At 53.3% G+C, this 17,799-nt stretch overlaps 1 protein-coding gene across 5 annotated transcripts; it reads right to left on the reverse strand.

Annotated features, from left to right (window-relative positions):
• Positions 1–1,142: 1,142 nt before the first annotated feature.
• Positions 1,143–17,722, reverse strand: LOC128836378 (lysosomal membrane ascorbate-dependent ferrireductase CYB561A3). Of its 5 annotated transcripts, none has more exons than XM_054026608.1 (6): positions 17,547–17,722; positions 5,911–6,117; positions 5,612–5,820; positions 5,333–5,487; positions 4,478–4,634; positions 1,143–3,945 (listed from the first exon to the last, which is right to left on the reverse strand). In XM_054026608.1, exons 1-6 carry the CDS (start codon positions 17,620–17,622, stop codon positions 3,931–3,933), a joined length of 819 nt encoding a protein of 272 aa, XP_053882583.1. In that variant the 5' UTR covers positions 17,623–17,722; the 3' UTR covers positions 1,143–3,930. The 5 variants fall into 5 exon arrangements, with proteins under 5 accessions (XP_053882583.1, XP_053882587.1, XP_053882584.1 ...); XM_054026612.1 differs by lacking the exon at positions 17,547–17,722 and adding an exon at positions 7,209–7,832; XM_054026609.1 differs by lacking the exon at positions 17,547–17,722 and adding an exon at positions 6,794–7,076.
• Between the last annotated feature and the right edge of the window lie 77 nt (positions 17,723–17,799).

Consider the following 17,799-nt stretch of genomic DNA (forward strand, 5'->3'; position numbering starts at 1 on the left):
AAAGGGCCTGGAGCAGGGGGCTTCCCTATCTCACTGTCACTTGAATCAAGGGTGGGGAGGAAGAAGTGCTGAAGCCATGCAGAGGTCGCCTTCCACAGATCCTGAGCTGGTTATTCCAGCCCAATGTACCACCCTGAAAGCTGCCACTGGAGAAACTCACTCAGCCTATGTGCCCTGGGAGAGCAGGAGCTGGCACCAGCCCAGCTGCACAGGTCACATACGCTGCAGGAGGATTGCGTCAGGCCAAGGGCCATCCCCACTCCACCCCATCCAGCCAGCAAGGTTTGCAGGCTGCTATGGGATTATGAAACAGGGTGAGGCACTGCCAGCACGTGGTGTGCATTGTCATGAATCCAACCAGGCAAGGTCTGCTTCCTGGAACATGGACCAGCACATGGAGGGACCAGCTGGATGTTGCCACAGGCAAACACTGCAGCAGCTGGGGGAAGGGCCTGAGCTGAGCAGAGTCCAGGAACAGGCTGAAAGGGACCTAGGAGTGGCAGGGAGATTATCCTTTTCCTGGATCAGCACAGAAGGGAGATTGTGGCACTAGCTGTTACCTGCCAGAAGCAGCTCTTCCAGCTGCCAGCACACTTCATAGCTCCAGCTAAGCCATGACATGGCAGCATTGCTGGGGGCGGGAGGGGTTTGAGACATGAGCCCAGGTAACTAGCACAGGGGAAAGTGAGCAACCAATGTGCTAGAATTAGAGCAATGAGGAAATCCAGCTCTGGGCAGGGCTGCAATACACACACCCCTTCCTCTCTGCTAGAGAAGGGTTTGCAGCTGAGCACAGGGCATTTGAGGCAGAGGGCTAATTCATCAAGCCAACAGATCAGAGCACCCTGCCGGCACCAGCCAGTTCATGGAGTTGAACTGTTAAAAGGAGTATCTTCACCCCAGCAGCCTGCACCACTAGGCTCTTTGTCCTGCCTTGCTCTGAGGAGCCGGATCGATAAGGGTGGCCTTGCTCCCAGACTGTTAGAGCTTGGTGGGGGGAAATGTACCTGAAAGGCCAACCTCCCTATTGCCTTTGCTTAGCTCCAGCCAGTTACTCCCAGCACTAAGCATATTGAGCAACAGCTGGTTTTTAGGAGGCTCGGTTTCCACCCTCCCCCAAGAAGACACCCCCTTGACTCCAATTCCAAAACAGTGCTATTTATTAAACAAAGGGTAGTACCACCACCGAGGCCCCAGCGTTTCAAAATAGCCTATTCAGCTGTACGGTTTCCCAGCAAGACATCAGAAGTACCCCAGATATTAATATGGCTAAAGCTAGAGCTAGGAGACAAAGCCCGGGGGAAGCCACACACTTCAGCCAAGCTTATGAGAGTGAGAGACACACACACACACAGCAGGATGGAAATACACTTCCCAGTTTGGAGCTTTAAGTCATGAACTCTTAGCAAGGACTCAGCAGCCAGCTCCTTTCCCTGGAGTTAGGTAGATGTCCAGGCTACACCCCATGAGTTCTCTTTGCAACAGTCACTCTAATTCATTCCCGTAAGCCCCAGTACTCAATGGGATGATGCTGGATTGCACCCTGCCTCTCCTGGGTACAGGGGCAGCTGCTCCAATTGCTCCCACTGTCTGCTTTGGCCTCTTTTTTCCCTTCAGCCTAGGGCCACCTGATTTTTCAAGGTTGTCTACAGAGCTGTTTGGACATTTTCCACAAACAGTTTTCCATCAGAAAGAGCTGATTGACAGAGTCAATGCATTTTGGGGAATGCCTGGAGTTAGCTGGACATTTGGGGGAAATCATCCCTGTCAAACATTTCACTTCTAGATAAGCCAAACTGAAGCATTGCCCCATCAAAAGGTGTTGAGACCATCAAACTGAAATCCTCACCGTGCTGGGTGTCACACGGAGTCCCGCCACCGATTTAGCATCCCAGCTCAGAACAAAGCCAGAGATTTGGAAGTCTGAGAATTTCCCAGGGGACAGAAAACTCAAATTCCAACCAGCTGTAGCTGCATTCCACCTCTCCAGTAGCATGTACTGAGCCTCTGTGTGGATGCTATCAAACCCCCTGGGCTGGGCAGCTTCTCACATACAACAAATACATTTAACTGCCTCTCTCTGGAAACACTTCTAAGGAAGCCTCCAGTGTCTTCCTAAGATCTCAGCTTGAGCCACGTGGGCTCACTCCCAACCTACCGCAATAGCACACACCCAGAGAAGCAGAACGCACAGCCATAGAGGATAGGAAGGGCCACCCGTCCCACCCCCCTGCAATCAGTCATGGGGAAATATTCCCCATTGAGTCAACCATACTCCCTGTCTGCCCTTCTCTGGGGGGTCTGAACCCTTCCCACCATGTCCCTGTCTGTTACACCATGTGGGGATGGGAGGGATTAATACCTGGCGAACAATTTAGCCCTAATCCTGTACATGAATCCTTAAACCAGAGTGAAGTATCTGCTTCATGGGGACCCCACACCACCCCAGCAGATCCAGTGCCCAGAATGGACAGGATCTTGTCTCAAAGCTTCTGAGCAGCTTGTGGCAGATGCCACCAAAGGATGCGTAAGCTATGAGTCCATTTTCATTAGTGCTGGCTGGGTCAGGTACCAGACAGTGTCTGTTGTACAGCCCCCAAATTACGTCATGCCAATGGTAGCGCGTAGTCACTGGGAGGAGATACAGCTCACGGTGCCTGCCCGCACTGAGCCGGGACCTGGGAGAGGCCAGCCATGAAGACTGTGAATTGGCCAGGCACTAGAGAGCCTCCAGGCCCAACCACTTGGAAATTTTTGCTGGAGTGGCTTTCAGGGCTCAGCGCAGCTGAGGCCAGAGCCAGACACCCCAGGTGAGGTAGGAAAGGCAGACCGGAGCCTGGTGTAGGACTGTGCAGGGTGGAGCTGTGATACAGCACCAGAGACGGCAATACAGCCTAGATCCAAACGGAGAGCTGCAGGTGAGTGGATTCCGAGCCTGAGCTGTTTTACTAGTTAGAGAAGCTCAGTACAGAGTTTATCTATGGATCCTGGGCAGAGGAGTGAACAGCATGGCCCTGAACAGCTCCTCCCACCTTAGCATCCCCAGGGCAGTCAGGCACTGCAGCCGGACTCCCCAGCCCACCTGCACATCACAGCGATGCATGGACAACAGCTTCCTGCTCTGCAGCCCTCTCCTGGCAGGAGGAAATGTGACTGCTTCCTCCACTCAAAGAGCTGGGACAAGGGAGAGGGAGTATGACCAGGGCTGGAAGCAAACCCCATGGAGAGCAAATGCTCTGAGTAGGATGACCAGACAGCAAGTGTGAAAAATCAAGGCAGGGAGTGGGGGGTAATAGGAACCTATATAAGAAAAAGACCACAAAATTGGGACTGTCCCTATAAAATCAGGACATCTGGTCACCCTAGCTCTGAGCCCTAGCAGAGACTCTCCCAAGGTAGCAGGGGACAGCGCCAGAGAGCAGAAGTGGGTGCTAAGCTGGCAGTGGGAAAGGGAAGCTGGCTGGAGCTTGGCACACTGATGCCCCAGGCGCATGCACGCTGCTACAGCTGAGCGGCCAGCACAGGCTCCTTACACACAACCAGCCCCTGCCTCCTGCAGAGCCGATGCCAGGGCAAGCGCCACAAAGCAGGCTTTTATTTTAGTTCAGGCTACTTGATCTAGGCCGTAGCGTCAGCCAGGGCCCCTAAGGCACAGCAGCACAATGGCAAGAGGGGCCAAGGCTGCCTGGTGAATCCCAGGAAGAAGCAGCACATGCAGGAACCCAGAGCAGAAGGCAGGGGAGTGGCAAGAGCCAGGGATCCGGGAGAGCAGCCGGGTGGTGAGGGAGCAAGGAGAGCACCTCCACCCCTCGGCTCCGTGCTGGCCAGGCTCCGGAGATGGCTCAGCGCCAACTGCAGGAGCACCAAGCTGCCCTTCTCATCGGAGAGTCTGGGCAGCGGCTCCTCCTCCAGGCAGCTGCTTCACTTGTCCTAATGGAGCAGGGGCTGCGGAGAGAGAGGCCATGAGCAAGGCACCCCCCTCGCCCAGCACTGAGTCGCTTCCAGCACCACATATTGCTGCTCCACCAGGGTGGCTCCAAAACCGCCCTGGCCTTCGGTGCCACCATCCTGTACTGGACATTCCTGTCTGATTGCTGCCCCCATCTACCCCACTGGCTGAGCCGCCGGTTTCCTGGCTCGTCACATTAGCAGGTGTCTTCCCAGGCAGATCAGCGGTGAGTTGACTCGTTATTTCTTGCCCATGTTTCCAATCTCATCTCCCACCCTTCCCCTACCACTCCTCCCCACCCCCGCCACATATCACCTCCATATTGATGCACATAAAGGTAATTCCGCACATGGATGTAAAATATTTAGAGGGAACATTGCACCCACTCTTCCCCTCCCTCATCCGCCCTAAACCTGGCCTAACGGCAACACTCCACATGCCCAACTCCTCCCCGATCCTCAACCCCACAACATCCCCTCCTGCCCACAGTGCCCATGTCCTGGGCCATCAGCAACACGGACTTGGTACCTGTCGGGCCTCCAGTGACTCTGACTCTGGGCGCTTCCAGGCCGGCGTGGCGAGAGCCCACAACACCAGCAACCCAAAGACCAAGATCAGCATCCCCAGAGAATTGGCGAACCAGGCCTCAGGGGGGAGTTTAGCGTAGGGAACCGTCTTGTTCGTCCTGAGAGAGAAAAGATGGAGCCACCACTTTCATTCGGAGACAGCACCAGTGCAAGCACCCTCGCCCCTTACGATCCCAGCTCCCTCTGGAGAGCCCCTGGAGGGGGAAACCCTGCCAGCACTCCCTCAGATGGGTGGGGAGGGGCCTCTCCCACTTCCTGGAGCATCCATCGGGCCCTGTGAGATCCAGCCATGCCTCAACCCATCTCCAGGGCAGGAGGTTCTAGCCCTTCCTTGGGCACCTTGCCCAGTCATCTTCACAACCCACTCCCACCCGTAACAGCAGCTCCCCATCCTCTTGAACAGCTACCTAGAGCTGGGGACGCTTCCCAAGTCTCCCCTTAGTTATCCTCTCTGCACCGAGCCTGCACAGCCCTTAGATCTTCCCTTCTGGGGCTGTCACCATTCAGCCGCTTGCTGGCATCTCTCAGTCACACAGTGTGTATGTGTGGTGGGGGGAGGTGACCCTACCCATGCCTGGGGTAACTCCAGAGCTCTGACTAACATAAGCCAAGAGTGGAAGACAGGGGTGGGTCACTGTGCTGTTCGGTGCACTCCCCCAAAGCTCTGGTATGGGCCACTGTCAGAGACAAGACACTGGGCAAGATGGACCCTGGTTTGGCCCAGCTCTTAGGAGTGGTGGGGGAAGCCCTAGGCCGAATGGAGGCCCACACACCCCACACCAGCTCTGGCACTCACAGGCTGAAGAAGAGCTTCTCGTTGATGCCGGAGATGGATGCTGCCATGGCCAGCGCGAGGATGGTGGAGCCGAAGAAGACGTGAACAGGCTTGTAGATGATCCGCAGCCAGGCAGGAGACCAGGGTAACAGGAAGGCAGTGAACCCCATGAGCCACTAGGATGGAGGAACAGAGAAGAGTTTGGAGCACAGAGTGGATCAAGCCATGGCACAGGCAGCCAACAGCAAGAGGGGGAGCCAGGGCAGAGCTGGGCATCAGAGGGGGAGGCTGGGCACCCACCTGGCAAGAGAAGAACAGCACAGCTGCCAGCCCCAGCCAGCTGTGCAGCGAGTACATGTTGGGGGTGCCCTGGGCATTGTGGAACCCGAAGACGGCGACGAGCCCCAGCACGACCAGGACAAAGGCTGCTAGGGTCAGCGCTGCGTGCAGCAGCTTCCACGGGAGCTTAGGGCCCGCCCAGGAGCTGGGCACCCGGTACACCAGCACCGCTGCAGGGGAGAGAGGCCGGCACACTCAGAGCAACCCTTGTATCCACGTCCCAGCCCCCGACGCACCACCCAGGGACAGCACCCACTTACCCGCCCCATACAGCACCAGCATGCCTGTCACCATGCAGATGGGGTGCCAGTTAAACATCTTGGCGGAGCCATCCCAGGCAAAGCCTCCGCGCCAGTGCTGGGACCAGAACCCTGTGAACACCACACACAGGAGCCCCAGGGTGCCCAGCAGGGCCGAGAAGGGCAAGAACTGGAAGGTGGGCATCACTCCAGCAGCAGGGACTGCACCTGAGGGGGGGAAATACCATGCCAGCCGATTGTACTGCCCAGCCTGTGCCCTGCTGCACTCTGAGCAAATCGCTGCCCCCCACGCCAGACCCTGCACAGCCCACTAGGCTCTGCTGCCTCTCGCCAACCCTCCCTCCCTGACCTGCCACCCCTCACCCGCCCTCCCTCCCTCTCCTCCGTTGGGCTCCGTCTGCCCCTCACTCGCCCACCTGTCTTCCCTCCACCGGGCTCTGGCCACCCTCGCCCACCCACTCAGCCTCCCTCCTCTCCAACCACCCTTCACCCACCGAACTCCGTCCACCCCTCACCCACTTGCCCGGCCTCCCTCCTCTCCAGCCACCCCTCACCCACCCGGCCTCCCCTCCCTCCGCCGGGCTCCAGCCACCCCTCACCTGCCCGCCTTCCCTCTCTCGCTCCCTCCCCTGGGCTCCATCCACTCCTCGCCCACCTGCCCTCCACCGGTCTCCGGAGGCCCCTCGCCCGCTCCTCACCCGCCCACCCTCCCCACCCAGCTCCAGCTGCCCCTACCCTCCCCTCCGCCCAGCTCCAGCCGCCCCTCACCCTGCCTCTCCACTGGGCTCACTTTCCCTCCTTCCCTCTCCAGCAGCCCCTTGCCTGCCAGCCCTCCCTCCGACCTCCACCTGGCTCCAGCCGCTCCTCATCCGCCCTCCCTCACCTCCACCAGCCTCTGCCAACTGCTGTCAGCCAGTGCCCTCCTGTCTCAGAAGGCTGGTTATAGAACCAGGAGCAGGCGGAGCCCCAGAGTTAATCAGACCGGATCAAGAGCTGCTTTAAGTGCAGCCTTAAGTAACAAGCTGCAGGTGGGCGGGGAGGAGCAGCCAACTGCCCTGAACCCAACCAGAATTGATCCTTCTGGTTGGGAGCTGGCAGGGAAAGTCTCCAGAGACAGAGATGATTTTAGATAATCAAACCTCTGCAGCCAGAGTTCAGAGGGCAAGAGAGGCCTCTGCCCACCCTGCAGCCTTCACTCCCCTTCCCCTGGAGGACAGCAGGGATCCCAGGTTCCCAAGTAGAGAAGAGCCCTGTTCTCCCCCCTCCTCCCCAAGGAGTCCCTGCCCTACAGCACTCACACTCTGAAGACCTGTGCTGAGCCAATCAAACCCAACAGCCAGGAGCTGGGCTTTGGGGATGCTGTGCCCACACGCCAGCAACCAGCATGACACGGACCCAGCCCCCGCAGCACCGAAGGCTCTCCCACCAGCTGCCACGAGTATCCACAATGGGCTGGCCAGATCACCAGCTGGCACCAGAAGCACAAGTAGAGCCCAGCAGCCTTCCCACGTGGAAAACACAACCTGACCAGCCACAGAGAGGGAGCTACCTCCAGCCCAGGGGTTTCAGATCCTCCAAAACACCACCCACTCCCCCAGCGCCCAGAGAGAAAGGAAGGGCCCTCGTCACAGTCACTGAGCCTCCTGCCTGCCACCCTGGTGGCTGCACCTGTGCTTGGCACTTCCTGTGGGGAGGCAGCGGGTCATGAGACCCTCCCAACTTCTGCTTTCAGATCAGCACTGCACAGCCACTGGGAGGGGGAGGAGCACAGAGCTAAAGGCACCTGAGACCAACAGTAGAGAGCTCGGGGGAGGGACATCATACATGGGAGTGAGGCTGATCCCCCTGCCTCACTCACCCAATGCTCAATCCTGCCCTGCAGCACCCCCTGCTATTCCCATCACAGGGCCCTCCCCACCTCTGCACCCTATTTCTGACAGTATCCAACTATGCTGTTCCTGTACCACCCCCTCCCCCACCAGAGATTGAGTCTTTAAAGCCAGAAGAGATTATTAGATCATCTAGTCCAGTGGTGCTCTCCAGTGGTTCTTTTGTACTGGTGACTCCTTTCACATAGCAAGCCTCTGAGTGCGACCCCCCCCCAATAAATTAAAAACACTTTTAAATATATTTAACACTATTATAAATGCAGGAGGCAAAGCAGGGTTTGGGGTAGAGGCTGACAGCTCGCAACCCTCCATGTAATAACCTTGTGACCCCCTGAGGGGTCCCAACCCCCAGTTTGAGAACCCCTGATCTAGTCTGACCTCCTGTGAAACACTGGGTGACCATTCTTGGGGCGCCCAGGACTGAGTCACCTCCAGCTGCCAGCCACTGGGAGCCTTGCTTGTGCTTAACTGGGTGATAGCCACCAAAACCATCTCCGCTGGGCTAGGCCAGTCCTCACTTTGCCTTGCAAGTTAACAATCAGTGCACCCCGGGCCCCTTCGAAGCTTCCCCTATGATATCCAGCCTCTTCTCCGGCGAACAGCAGAGGCTAACAGCGGGAGTTTGCCTGGGAGTTCGCCTAGGGAGCGCGCACTGAGGCTTTCATCTGCAGGTTTCTCCGAGTAGTTCCTGCAACAGTTGAGGAAGCTCCTAAGAGGACGGTGATATGGAAGGTGAGCGATCAGCTGTTGTAACCTGCACAGGTTGTGCCATGTTTGTCTTTCTTCCGCAGGACAGAAGCGACTTTGTCTGCACAAAGTGCAAGCTGGTCTCCATATTGGAGGAGAAGGTTCGAGGGCTGGAGAAACAAGTATCAACTCTGCGTTGCATAAGGGAAAATGAAGATTTCCTGGACAGACGTCAGGAGATGCTTCTACGGCCACAATGTTCTGAAGATTCAGAGCAGGCGCAGCAGGGACAGAAGGATTGTGAGGAGGTTTGGCAGCATGTGACCTCCAGAAGAAGAAAGAGGAGCGTCCATGCACCAGCAATGGAGATACAGGTGAGGAATCGTTTCCATGTTCTCTCTACAGGTGCTAATGCGGAGAGTGGACTAGATGGCCCATCTGAAGGAAGGGAGCCGAAGGAGACTCCACCGATTGGAAGGCAAAAGATGCACTGTCCTAGGGATGGGGGTTCCACGACCACCACTCCCAAGAGGAGGAGGAGGGTGGTGGTGGTCGGGGACTCCCTCCTCAGGGGGACTGAGTCATCTATCTGCCGCCCTGACCGGGAAAACCGAGAGGTCTGCTGCTTGCCAGGAGCTAGGATACACGATGTGACGGAGAGACTGCCGAGACTCATCAAGCCCTCGGATCGCTACCCCTTCCTGCTTCTCCACGTGGGCACCAATGATACTGCCAAGAATGACCTTGAGCGGATCACTGCAGACTACGTGGCTCTGGGAAGAAGGATAAAGGAGTTTGAGGCGCAAGTGGTGTTCTCGTCCATCCTCCGTGTGCAAGGAAAAGGCCGGGGTAGAGACCGTCGAATCGTGGAAGTCAACGAATGGCTACGCAGGTGGTGTCGGAGAGAAGGCTTTGGATTCTTCGACCATGGGATGGTGTTCCAAGAAGAAGGAGTGCTAGGCAGAGACGGGCTCCACCTAACGAAGAGAGGGAAGAGCATCTTCGCCAGCAGGCTGGCTAACCTAGTGAGGAGGGCTTTAAACTAGGTTCACCGGGGGAAGGAGACCAAAGCCCTGAGGTAAGTGGGGAAATGGGATCCTGGGAGGAAGCACAAGCAGGAGAGCGCAACAGGGGAGGACTCCTGTCTCATGCTGAGAAAGAGGGACGATCGTTGAGTTATCTTAAGTGCCTATACACAAATGCAAGAAGCCTGGGAAACAAGCAGGGAGAACTGGAAGTCCTGGCACAGTCAGGGAACTATGATGTGATTGGAATAACAGAGACTTGGTGGGATAACTCACATGACTGGAGTACGGTCATGGATGGATATAAACTGTTCAGGAAGGACAGGCAGGGCAGAAAAGGTGGGGGAGTTGCGTTGTATGTAAGAGAGGAGTATGACTGCTCAGAGCTCCGGTATGATACTGCAGAAAAACCTGAGAGTCTCTGGATAAAGTTGAGAAGTGTGAGCAACAAGGGTGATGTCGTGGTTGGAGTCTGCTATAGACCACCAGACCAGGGGGATGAGGTGGACGAGGCTTTCTTCTGGCAACTAGCAGAAGTTGCTAGATCACAGGCCCTGGTTCTCATGGGAGACTTTAATCACCCTGATATCTGCTGGGAGAGCAATACAGCGGTGCACAGGCAATCCAGGAAATTTTTGGAAAGTGTAGGAGACAATTTCCTGGTGCAAGTGCTGGAGGAACCAACTAGGGGCAAAGCTTTTCTTGACCTGCTGCTCACAAACAGGGAAGAACTAGTAGGGGAAGCAAAAGTGGATGGGAACCTGGGAGGCAGTGACCATGAGATGGTCGAGTTCAGGATCCTGACACAAGGAAGAAAGGAGAGCAGCAGAATACGGACCCTGGACTTCAGAAAAGCAGACTTTGACTCCCTCAGGGAACAGATGGGCAGGATCCCCTGGGAGAATAACATGAAGGGCAAAGGGGTCCAGGAGAGCTGGCTGTATTTTAAAGAATCCTTATTGAGGTTGCAGGAACAAACCATCCCGATGTGTAGAAAGAATAGTAAATATGGCAGGCGACCAGCTTGGCTAAACAGTGAAATCCTTGCTGATCTTAAACGCAAAAAAGAGGCTTATAAGGAGTGGAAGATTGGACAAATGACCAGGGAGGAGTATAAAAATATTGCTCAGGCGTGCAGGAGTGAAATCAGGAAGGCCAAATCACACTTGGAGTTGCAGTTAGCAAGAGATGTTAAGAGTAACAAGAAGGGTTTCTTCAGGTATGTTAGCAACAAGAAGAAAATCAAGGAAAGTGTGGGCCCCTTACTGAATAAGGGAGGCAACCTAGTGACCGAGGATGTGGAAAAAGCTAATGTACTCAATGATTTTTTTGCCTCTGTCTTCACGCACAAGGTCAGCTCCCAGATTGCTGCACTGGGCAGTACAGCATGGGGAGAAGGTGACCAACCCTCTGTGGAGAAAGAAGTGGTTCGGGACTATTTAGAAAAACTGGACGTGCACAAGTCCATGGGGCCGGATGCGCTGCATCCGAGGGTGCTAAAGGAGTTGGCGGGTGAGATTGCAGAGCCATTAGCCATTATTTTTGAAAACTCATGGCGATCGGGGGAGGTCCCAGATGACTGGAAAAAGGCTAATGTAGTGCCCATCTTTAAAAAAGGGAAGAAGGAGGATCCGGGGAACTACAGGCCAGTCAGCCTCACCTCAGTCCCTGGAAAAATCATGGAGCAGGTCCTCAAGGAATCAATTATGAAACATTTAGAGGAGAGGAAAGTGATCAGGAACAGTCAGCATGGATTCACGAAGGGGAAGTCGTGCCTGACTAACCTAATTGCCTTCTATGATGAGATAACTGGCTCTGTGGATGAGGGGAAAGCAGTGGATGTGTTATTTCTTGACTTTAGCAAAGCTTTTGATACTGTCTCCCACAGTATTCTTGCCACCAAGTTAAAGAAGTATGGGCTGGATGAATGGACTGTAAGGTGGATAGAAAGCTGGCTAGATCATCGGGCTCAACGGGTAGTGATCAATGGCTCCATGTCTAGTTGGCAGCCGGTTTCAAGTGGAGTGCCCCAAGGGTCGGTCCTGGGGCCGGTTTTGTTTAATATCTTTATTAATGATCTGGAGGATGGTGTGGACTGCACTCTCAGCAAGTTTGCAGATGACACTAAACTAGGAGGCGTGGTAGATACACTAGAGGGTAGGGATAGGATACAGAGGGACCTAGACAAATTAGAGGATTGGGCAGAAAAAAACCTGATGAGGTTCAACAAGGACAAGTGCAGAGTCCTGCACTTAGGACGGAAGAATCCCATGCACTGCTACAGACTAGGGACCGAATGGCTAGGTAGCAGTTCTGCTGAAAAGGACCTAGGGGTCACAGTGGATATGAAGCTGGATATGAGTCAACAGTGTGCTCTTGTTGCCAAGAAGGCTAACGGCATTTTGGGCTGTATAAGTAGGGGCATTGCCAGCAGATCGAGGAACGTGATCGTTCCCCTTTATTCGACATTGGTGAGGCCTCATCTGGAATACTGTGTCCAGTTTTGGTCCCCACACTACAAGAAGGATGTGGAAAAATTGGAAAGAGTCCAGCGGAGGGCAACAAAAATGATTAGGGGTCTGGAGCACATGACTTATGAGGAGAGGCTGAGAGAACTGGGATTGTTTAGTCTCCAGAAGAGAAGAATGAGGGGGGATTTGATAGCAGCCTTCAACTACCTGAAGGGGGGTTCCAAAGAGGATGGAGCTCGGCTATTCTCAGTGGTGGCAGATGACAGAACAAGGAGCAATGGTCTCAAGTTGCAGTGGGGGAGGTCCAGGTTGGATATCAGGAAAAACTATTTCACTAGGAGGGTGGTGAAACACTGGAATGCGTTACCTAGGGAGGTGGTGGAGTCTCCTTCCTTGGAGGTTTTTAAGGCCCGGCTTGACAAAGCCCTGGCTGGGATGATTTAGCTGGGAATTGGTCCTGCTTTGAGCAGGGGGTTGGACTAGATGACCTCTTGAGGTCCCTTCCAACTCTGATATTCTATGATTCTATGATTCTATGAACACCCACAGTAATACCAGCTCTATTGTCCCCACGGGAACAGCGCTCACACCAACTCCGGATCAGCTCCTGGTCTAATACCACAGCACTGAGATATATTTACAGTGGAAATAAGGATGATAAACTACTCAAGATTCAAGAGATCATGAGTAAGGATGATGGAAACAAAAGGGTTACATATAAAATAAAATCATAACACGATTCCTAGAGACTAAACTGAGCAGGCTAACCTTCCATCTAAAGACATTATATCTCACCCAAACATCCTTCGCAGTGTTTCAGGCAAGGCTGTGATCCCATTTTCGTGAAAGTAACCGCACTGCCCAATTACTTCCTAGGTGCAGGACAAAGGGATGTCTTCCTTGCCTTCCCCAGAGTTCACTGTTTGTACCCCGAGTCAGCATAACCCCTGGGGCTTATTGTCCTGTGTTTTGCTATCCTGTTGTTGTCATAGCCCCCTGTTGACTCTGTGACTGTGGGTTTCCACTGTGTCAGCTTACACTGCTTGATTTAGACGTCAGCAGACAGGTGACTAGACATGCCTGTGTCCAACAGAAAACCCAGACCTGAAAAAGAGCTCAGTGTAGCTCGAAAGCTTGTCTCTTTCACCAGCAGAAATTAATCAAATAAATGGGTGAAAGTAAGCCGGTATGGACTGGTACGGCCTACCGGTAAAAAGCGGCTGCCGGTACTGGCCCGTAGCAGTAGACGTTAAAGCGCTGCCGCGGCAACACTTTAAGCAGGGTCCTTTGCCACGGCAGCGCTTTAACATCATTGCCCCTTTTGCCCCCCCGGGCTGCCGAGGGGGGGGGGAAGGAGCAGCTGCCCTGGGACCAGCAATTTTAAAGGACCCAAGGCTCCGGCCGCTAGCACAGCAGCAGTGACCGGAGCCCCGGCCCTTTAAATCGCTGCTGGAGCCCTGGGCGGTGCGGGCCAGGCAGCATAGACCGGCTGGCTGGCTGGCGGATGCTGAACCGTAGCCCCGCCCCTTCCGCCCGAGGCACTGGCCCCCGTACTGGTAAGTGTTGAGTGTTACTTTCACCTCTGCTAATAAAAGATATTACCTTGCCCACCTATACGCACCAGGATATTCTTGTAACCCTGTGTCAAGTGGCGCTGAGGGGTTCTTAAGGTCACAAGTAGGTCATTATATTTCACCCTGGTAGCCCTGTGTGGAATCAAGTAACATGTAACACTGTCCTACAGCACTCCCAGTCTGGCCTTGTGCTGAGCTGACGCCATCAGGAGAGACGTCTCTCTGCAATGGGACAGACTCTCCACACAGGGTTACGCTAACCCTATGACTAAGTGCACACTAGCAAGTTCTCAGGAACTGGGGGGTGGCATCTCATTTGCTTAGAGATCTGCATCCTCCACCAAAAATACACCCAGCCACCTCAAGGGAGGAAAAGAGCTGCTCATGGGTGAGATTACCAGCAGTGAACACTACAGCCTCCCAATGATCTCTGGGAGTGGGTGGCTGCAAACTCCAATAGGCCCTGGGCCTCACTTTGTGTATCCCAGTCTAGTGTCATTCCTCTCACATGTCTGCAGATGCAGGGACCTTCAGTCCTATCCATAGTGGTTTATGCAGATGAGCACACATGGACTAACCGTGCGGTGATACAGAGTTTAATGTCTGCAGCCACAGGAATCCTGCTTGCTGGATGATCAGCAGTTAAAATGCCCGGAGGTCAGGAAAGGAGTCTAGGAGTTGAAAGCTCTTTAAGACAAGTTTTATGCCCTCTTCTTGCATCCAGTGCTCAGCACAATAGGACACCGGATTCTGATTGGAGCTTCTGCAATAATGGTCTTCAGCATGTATGTGAAGAGCACCATTTCCTAGTCAGGATCTCAATGTGTTTGTGCATTGAGAGGTTAGATACAACTGCTAAGCAATCAGACAAAACAGTAAGTACCTCTCGCAGGAACCAATCAGCATCATGCACAGCTGTAGCACTCGTGATCATTTGCACCAATGGCTTTGCCCCGACTCACTCTGTAGCCCCTCAGCCTCATCTTCCCCACCAGAAAAACGTGGATTGTGATGCTTGCCTGTTGCCCAGGAAGGGCTGGAATGCATAAAGCACTTTGAGAGAGCTGGAGGGAAAGTGCTGTACAAACATATTGTCTATTATACCCAGGAGCTGCTGGTTCCCAGCCCCCTGCTAAACGCACAAAGCTGAGGGAGGATCAGCAGGACTCCTGCTGCCCCCCACCCAAATGGAGCAATTCCAACCCAAACCCTTTGGGAGAGGATGCTCCAAAGATGCTGAGAGGATTTCAAAAAGGACAGAAAGCCCAGTCCCGTGTCCAGTCTCACACAATAGCACCAACTCCAAGCATCCAAAAGTTACAGGTCCAGTCCTAAAAAATCATGAGAGTGCCTTAAAAAATCATAAGGCCTTTTTAAAATAAATAAATAAATAAATGTGGGGAGAACAAGCTGGTGGGAGAAATCTGAAGTGCAAGAGAAACAAAAAAGAATTAATGACTCAAAGGAGCTTGAGAGAGCAGGTCATGATAATGAGACCATCAAAAAATGCACACAAACAGGCCAAAGAAGGCTACAAAGGCAGTTGCTAAGGCAAGAATGGAGGCTAAAGAGGAATTAAACAGAAAGCTGCAGGAAGATAATGGCAGGAAATCGGTTTTTGGGTTGGCAAAAAAAAAAAAAAAAAAAGAGGAACACTAAAGCACAAGAAATGAAGAAATCTTCATATGTGAAGGATAGGTACTGTGTGGTGGTGACTAACCCCAAACAAGTTGTAGGAGCTATGGAAAAAATATTTCTAAAGGCTGTTAAATGAGAAGAGAGTTGCAAGTGCAATCATTGCTGATAATTTTGGGGAAGCCTCCAAAGGTATAGAAGAGACTGAATAGGATGAAGAATGGTAAAGCATTTGGAGAAGATGAAATAATTGTTGGTATGATCAAGGTAGTTGGAAATACTGGAGTAAAGTGGCATCACAGATTACTCAGAGTTTGCTGGGATCAAGCTAGGATACCAAATGACTGGAGAATAGGGTTGACTGTGCCTCTCTGGAAGGGTAAAGGTGATGCAAATGTTTGATCTGAACTGCTATCACAGCATCACCTTGTTAAGTCAGCCTCAAAGTCCTGGAGAGAATTTTGAAGGCAAGGATGAGGTGCAAGGTGGAGAATATAGGAGAGAAGCAACATGGCTTTAGGAAGGGAAGGAGTCAATAGACACAATATTGTTAATGAGACAGAAGTTTAGAAGAATGATAAGTGGAGGGCATAACTACTATGCAGCATTTATTGATCTGGAGAAAGTGTATGACTTGGTTCCATGGGAGCTGGTGTTTGCAGTATTAAGATAGATGGGCAGGGGTGTTCAAGAAGTGGAGATGATAAACGAGCTGTATCAAGGGTCAACAGCTAAGGTGAAAACTATACATGCGATTTCAGAATTTTGAAGTGACAATCAGATTGAGACAAGGCGGTATGCTGAGTCCACTTCTCTTCATCCTAGTTATGGCGTTAATTAGTAGGAGAACCAAGTCTGTGGAGACACAGAGAAAACTAACGTATGCTGGTGACCTGGTTGACAGCAAAGAGGAATTAGTAAATATCTTATGAGAGTGGGCCTCTGTGTTTGAAGCTAAACATAAAGATAACTGAAGTTGTGCAAGTAGGCAAGGCTGAAGAAGAGCTGTTGATAGAAGTTTCAGGAGAGATGCTGAATCAGAAGAATTTGTGTACTTGGGAAATACACTTAGTACCACTGGAGGGTGGGGAGAGGGAAAGAACCCAGTGTGCATGGGCCGCAGTGAAAAAAGTGGCAGGAGTACTGTGGGAGTGGCAATTAACTAACAAGCTGCAAGGAAAAGTGTATGCTGCCTGCATTTGTCCCTGTCTGCTCTAGTTTGGAAACAGTGGGTCTTAGAGAGATGGAAGAGAAAACAAAAGATATAGGTAGCAGAAAATACTATAGTGAGGAGAATGGCAGGCAAGCAGAGAGTAGACAGAGCACACAGGGAAGAAGTTAGGGGGAAGTTGAACTTGGGACTCTCAATGAGAGAGAGGCAGGAGAGCACCAGAGCTCGTTTGAAAGACCAGCAAAGAAAGCACAGGAGAGGACAGCAAGAAAGGGCATGGAAGACCAATGATACAACAGAGTCAGTCAAGAGAAGTTTGACAAAAGGGCTGGAACTTCAAGTCCTAGACCTATGAACCCAAGTCATGGACCCAAAGGAGTGGCAAAGAATTATGGGCATCTCTGGGTCTGTGTAAATGGAAAAGAGGTCAAGAAATTAAGTGAATGAATGCAAGGCTCACTGTATTTCCCTTGTGCTGTATGAGTCTCCGGGAGCATGCAGGGTCACGATTTCCAGATTTTCTCTGCAACCATGATGGCTAGAAACTTACTTAACTCAAAAGGGCTGATTCTTGTGCAATCTCCAGCAGCTGAGGCCTTACGAGCGAACACTAAGAATCATGAGACTCACAATAAAGGGGTGAGCTAGCACCATTTAACAGAGCAGGATTCAGAGCAAGGCATTGGCGATGCAGGGGTGCCTATCCCCCAGCCTGTAACTAGCTCCTTGTGAGCAACCCCTTTAGCATGCCAGGTCCCCAGGATCCGCACAGTCCCCTGAGGGCAGGCCTGGGGCCAACACACCATGAAAAGTGGGCCTTGGGGCACCAGTGAGCCGGGTAGGGTAACAAGAGAGCAAGTGTGAAAAATTGGGACAGGGTGGGAGGGTAATAGGAGCCTATATAAGAAAAAGCCCCAAAAAACAGGACATCTGGTCACCCTAGAGCCAGGGCTCCCTGCAGCCAGGCCAGCCCCTCGCGCCTCCACCCAAGGGTCAAAGCCATTAGCCAGACCCGGCTGGGGAACTGGGGCTCTGTGCCAAGGGAGTGCTGCTGGGCCATTACACTGGGCTGGGGGAGGGGTCACCAGGTCACCTGCTGCCCCACAGCAGTGCCCCCCATTGCCCCTTGGACTGGTCCTCTGACCCCTCCCCTACGTCCACCCCACCGCCTGTCCAGCTCGCACCTCTCGTCCGGCCCCGCCGCGGTGCACGCTGGGAGTGGTAGTTCCAAGGGTCCACGGAACCCCCGCGGCTCACCATGAGCAGCCGCGCGGTCGGCTCGCCTCCCCCTTACAGCCACGCCCCCGCGCCAGGCACTTCCGAGTCTCGCCCTCCCCCGCGGCACTATGGGAAATGGAGTCTTCGCCGTCTAGCAGCCTCCGCAACTCATAGAGACTGAGAGACGAGAACTCTGCCCTACTCTATGATCCAAGGCAG

This window comes from Malaclemys terrapin, chromosome 4, assembly GCF_027887155.1.
Source record: "Malaclemys terrapin pileata isolate rMalTer1 chromosome 4, rMalTer1.hap1, whole genome shotgun sequence".
In the NCBI taxonomy this organism is placed as follows: Eukaryota; Metazoa; Chordata; order Testudines; family Emydidae; genus Malaclemys; species Malaclemys terrapin.

What these genes read in the sequence shown, in the direction of transcription:
- LOC128836378 (XM_054026608.1), bottom strand. Translation starts at nt 17,622, where the DNA reads ATGGTGAGCCGCGGGGGTTCCGTGGACCCTTGGAACTACCACTCCCAG. An exon ending in GCGGCGGGGCCGGACGAGAG is followed by an intron (nt 6,118 to 17,546) that starts GTGCGAGCTGGA and finishes TCCCCCCCTCAG; the next exon opens with GTGCAGTCCCTGCTGCTGGA. An exon ending in GCTGGTGCTGTATGGGGCGG is followed by an intron (nt 5,821 to 5,910) that starts GTAAGTGGGTGC and finishes TCTCCCCTGCAG; the next exon opens with CGGTGCTGGTGTACCGGGTG.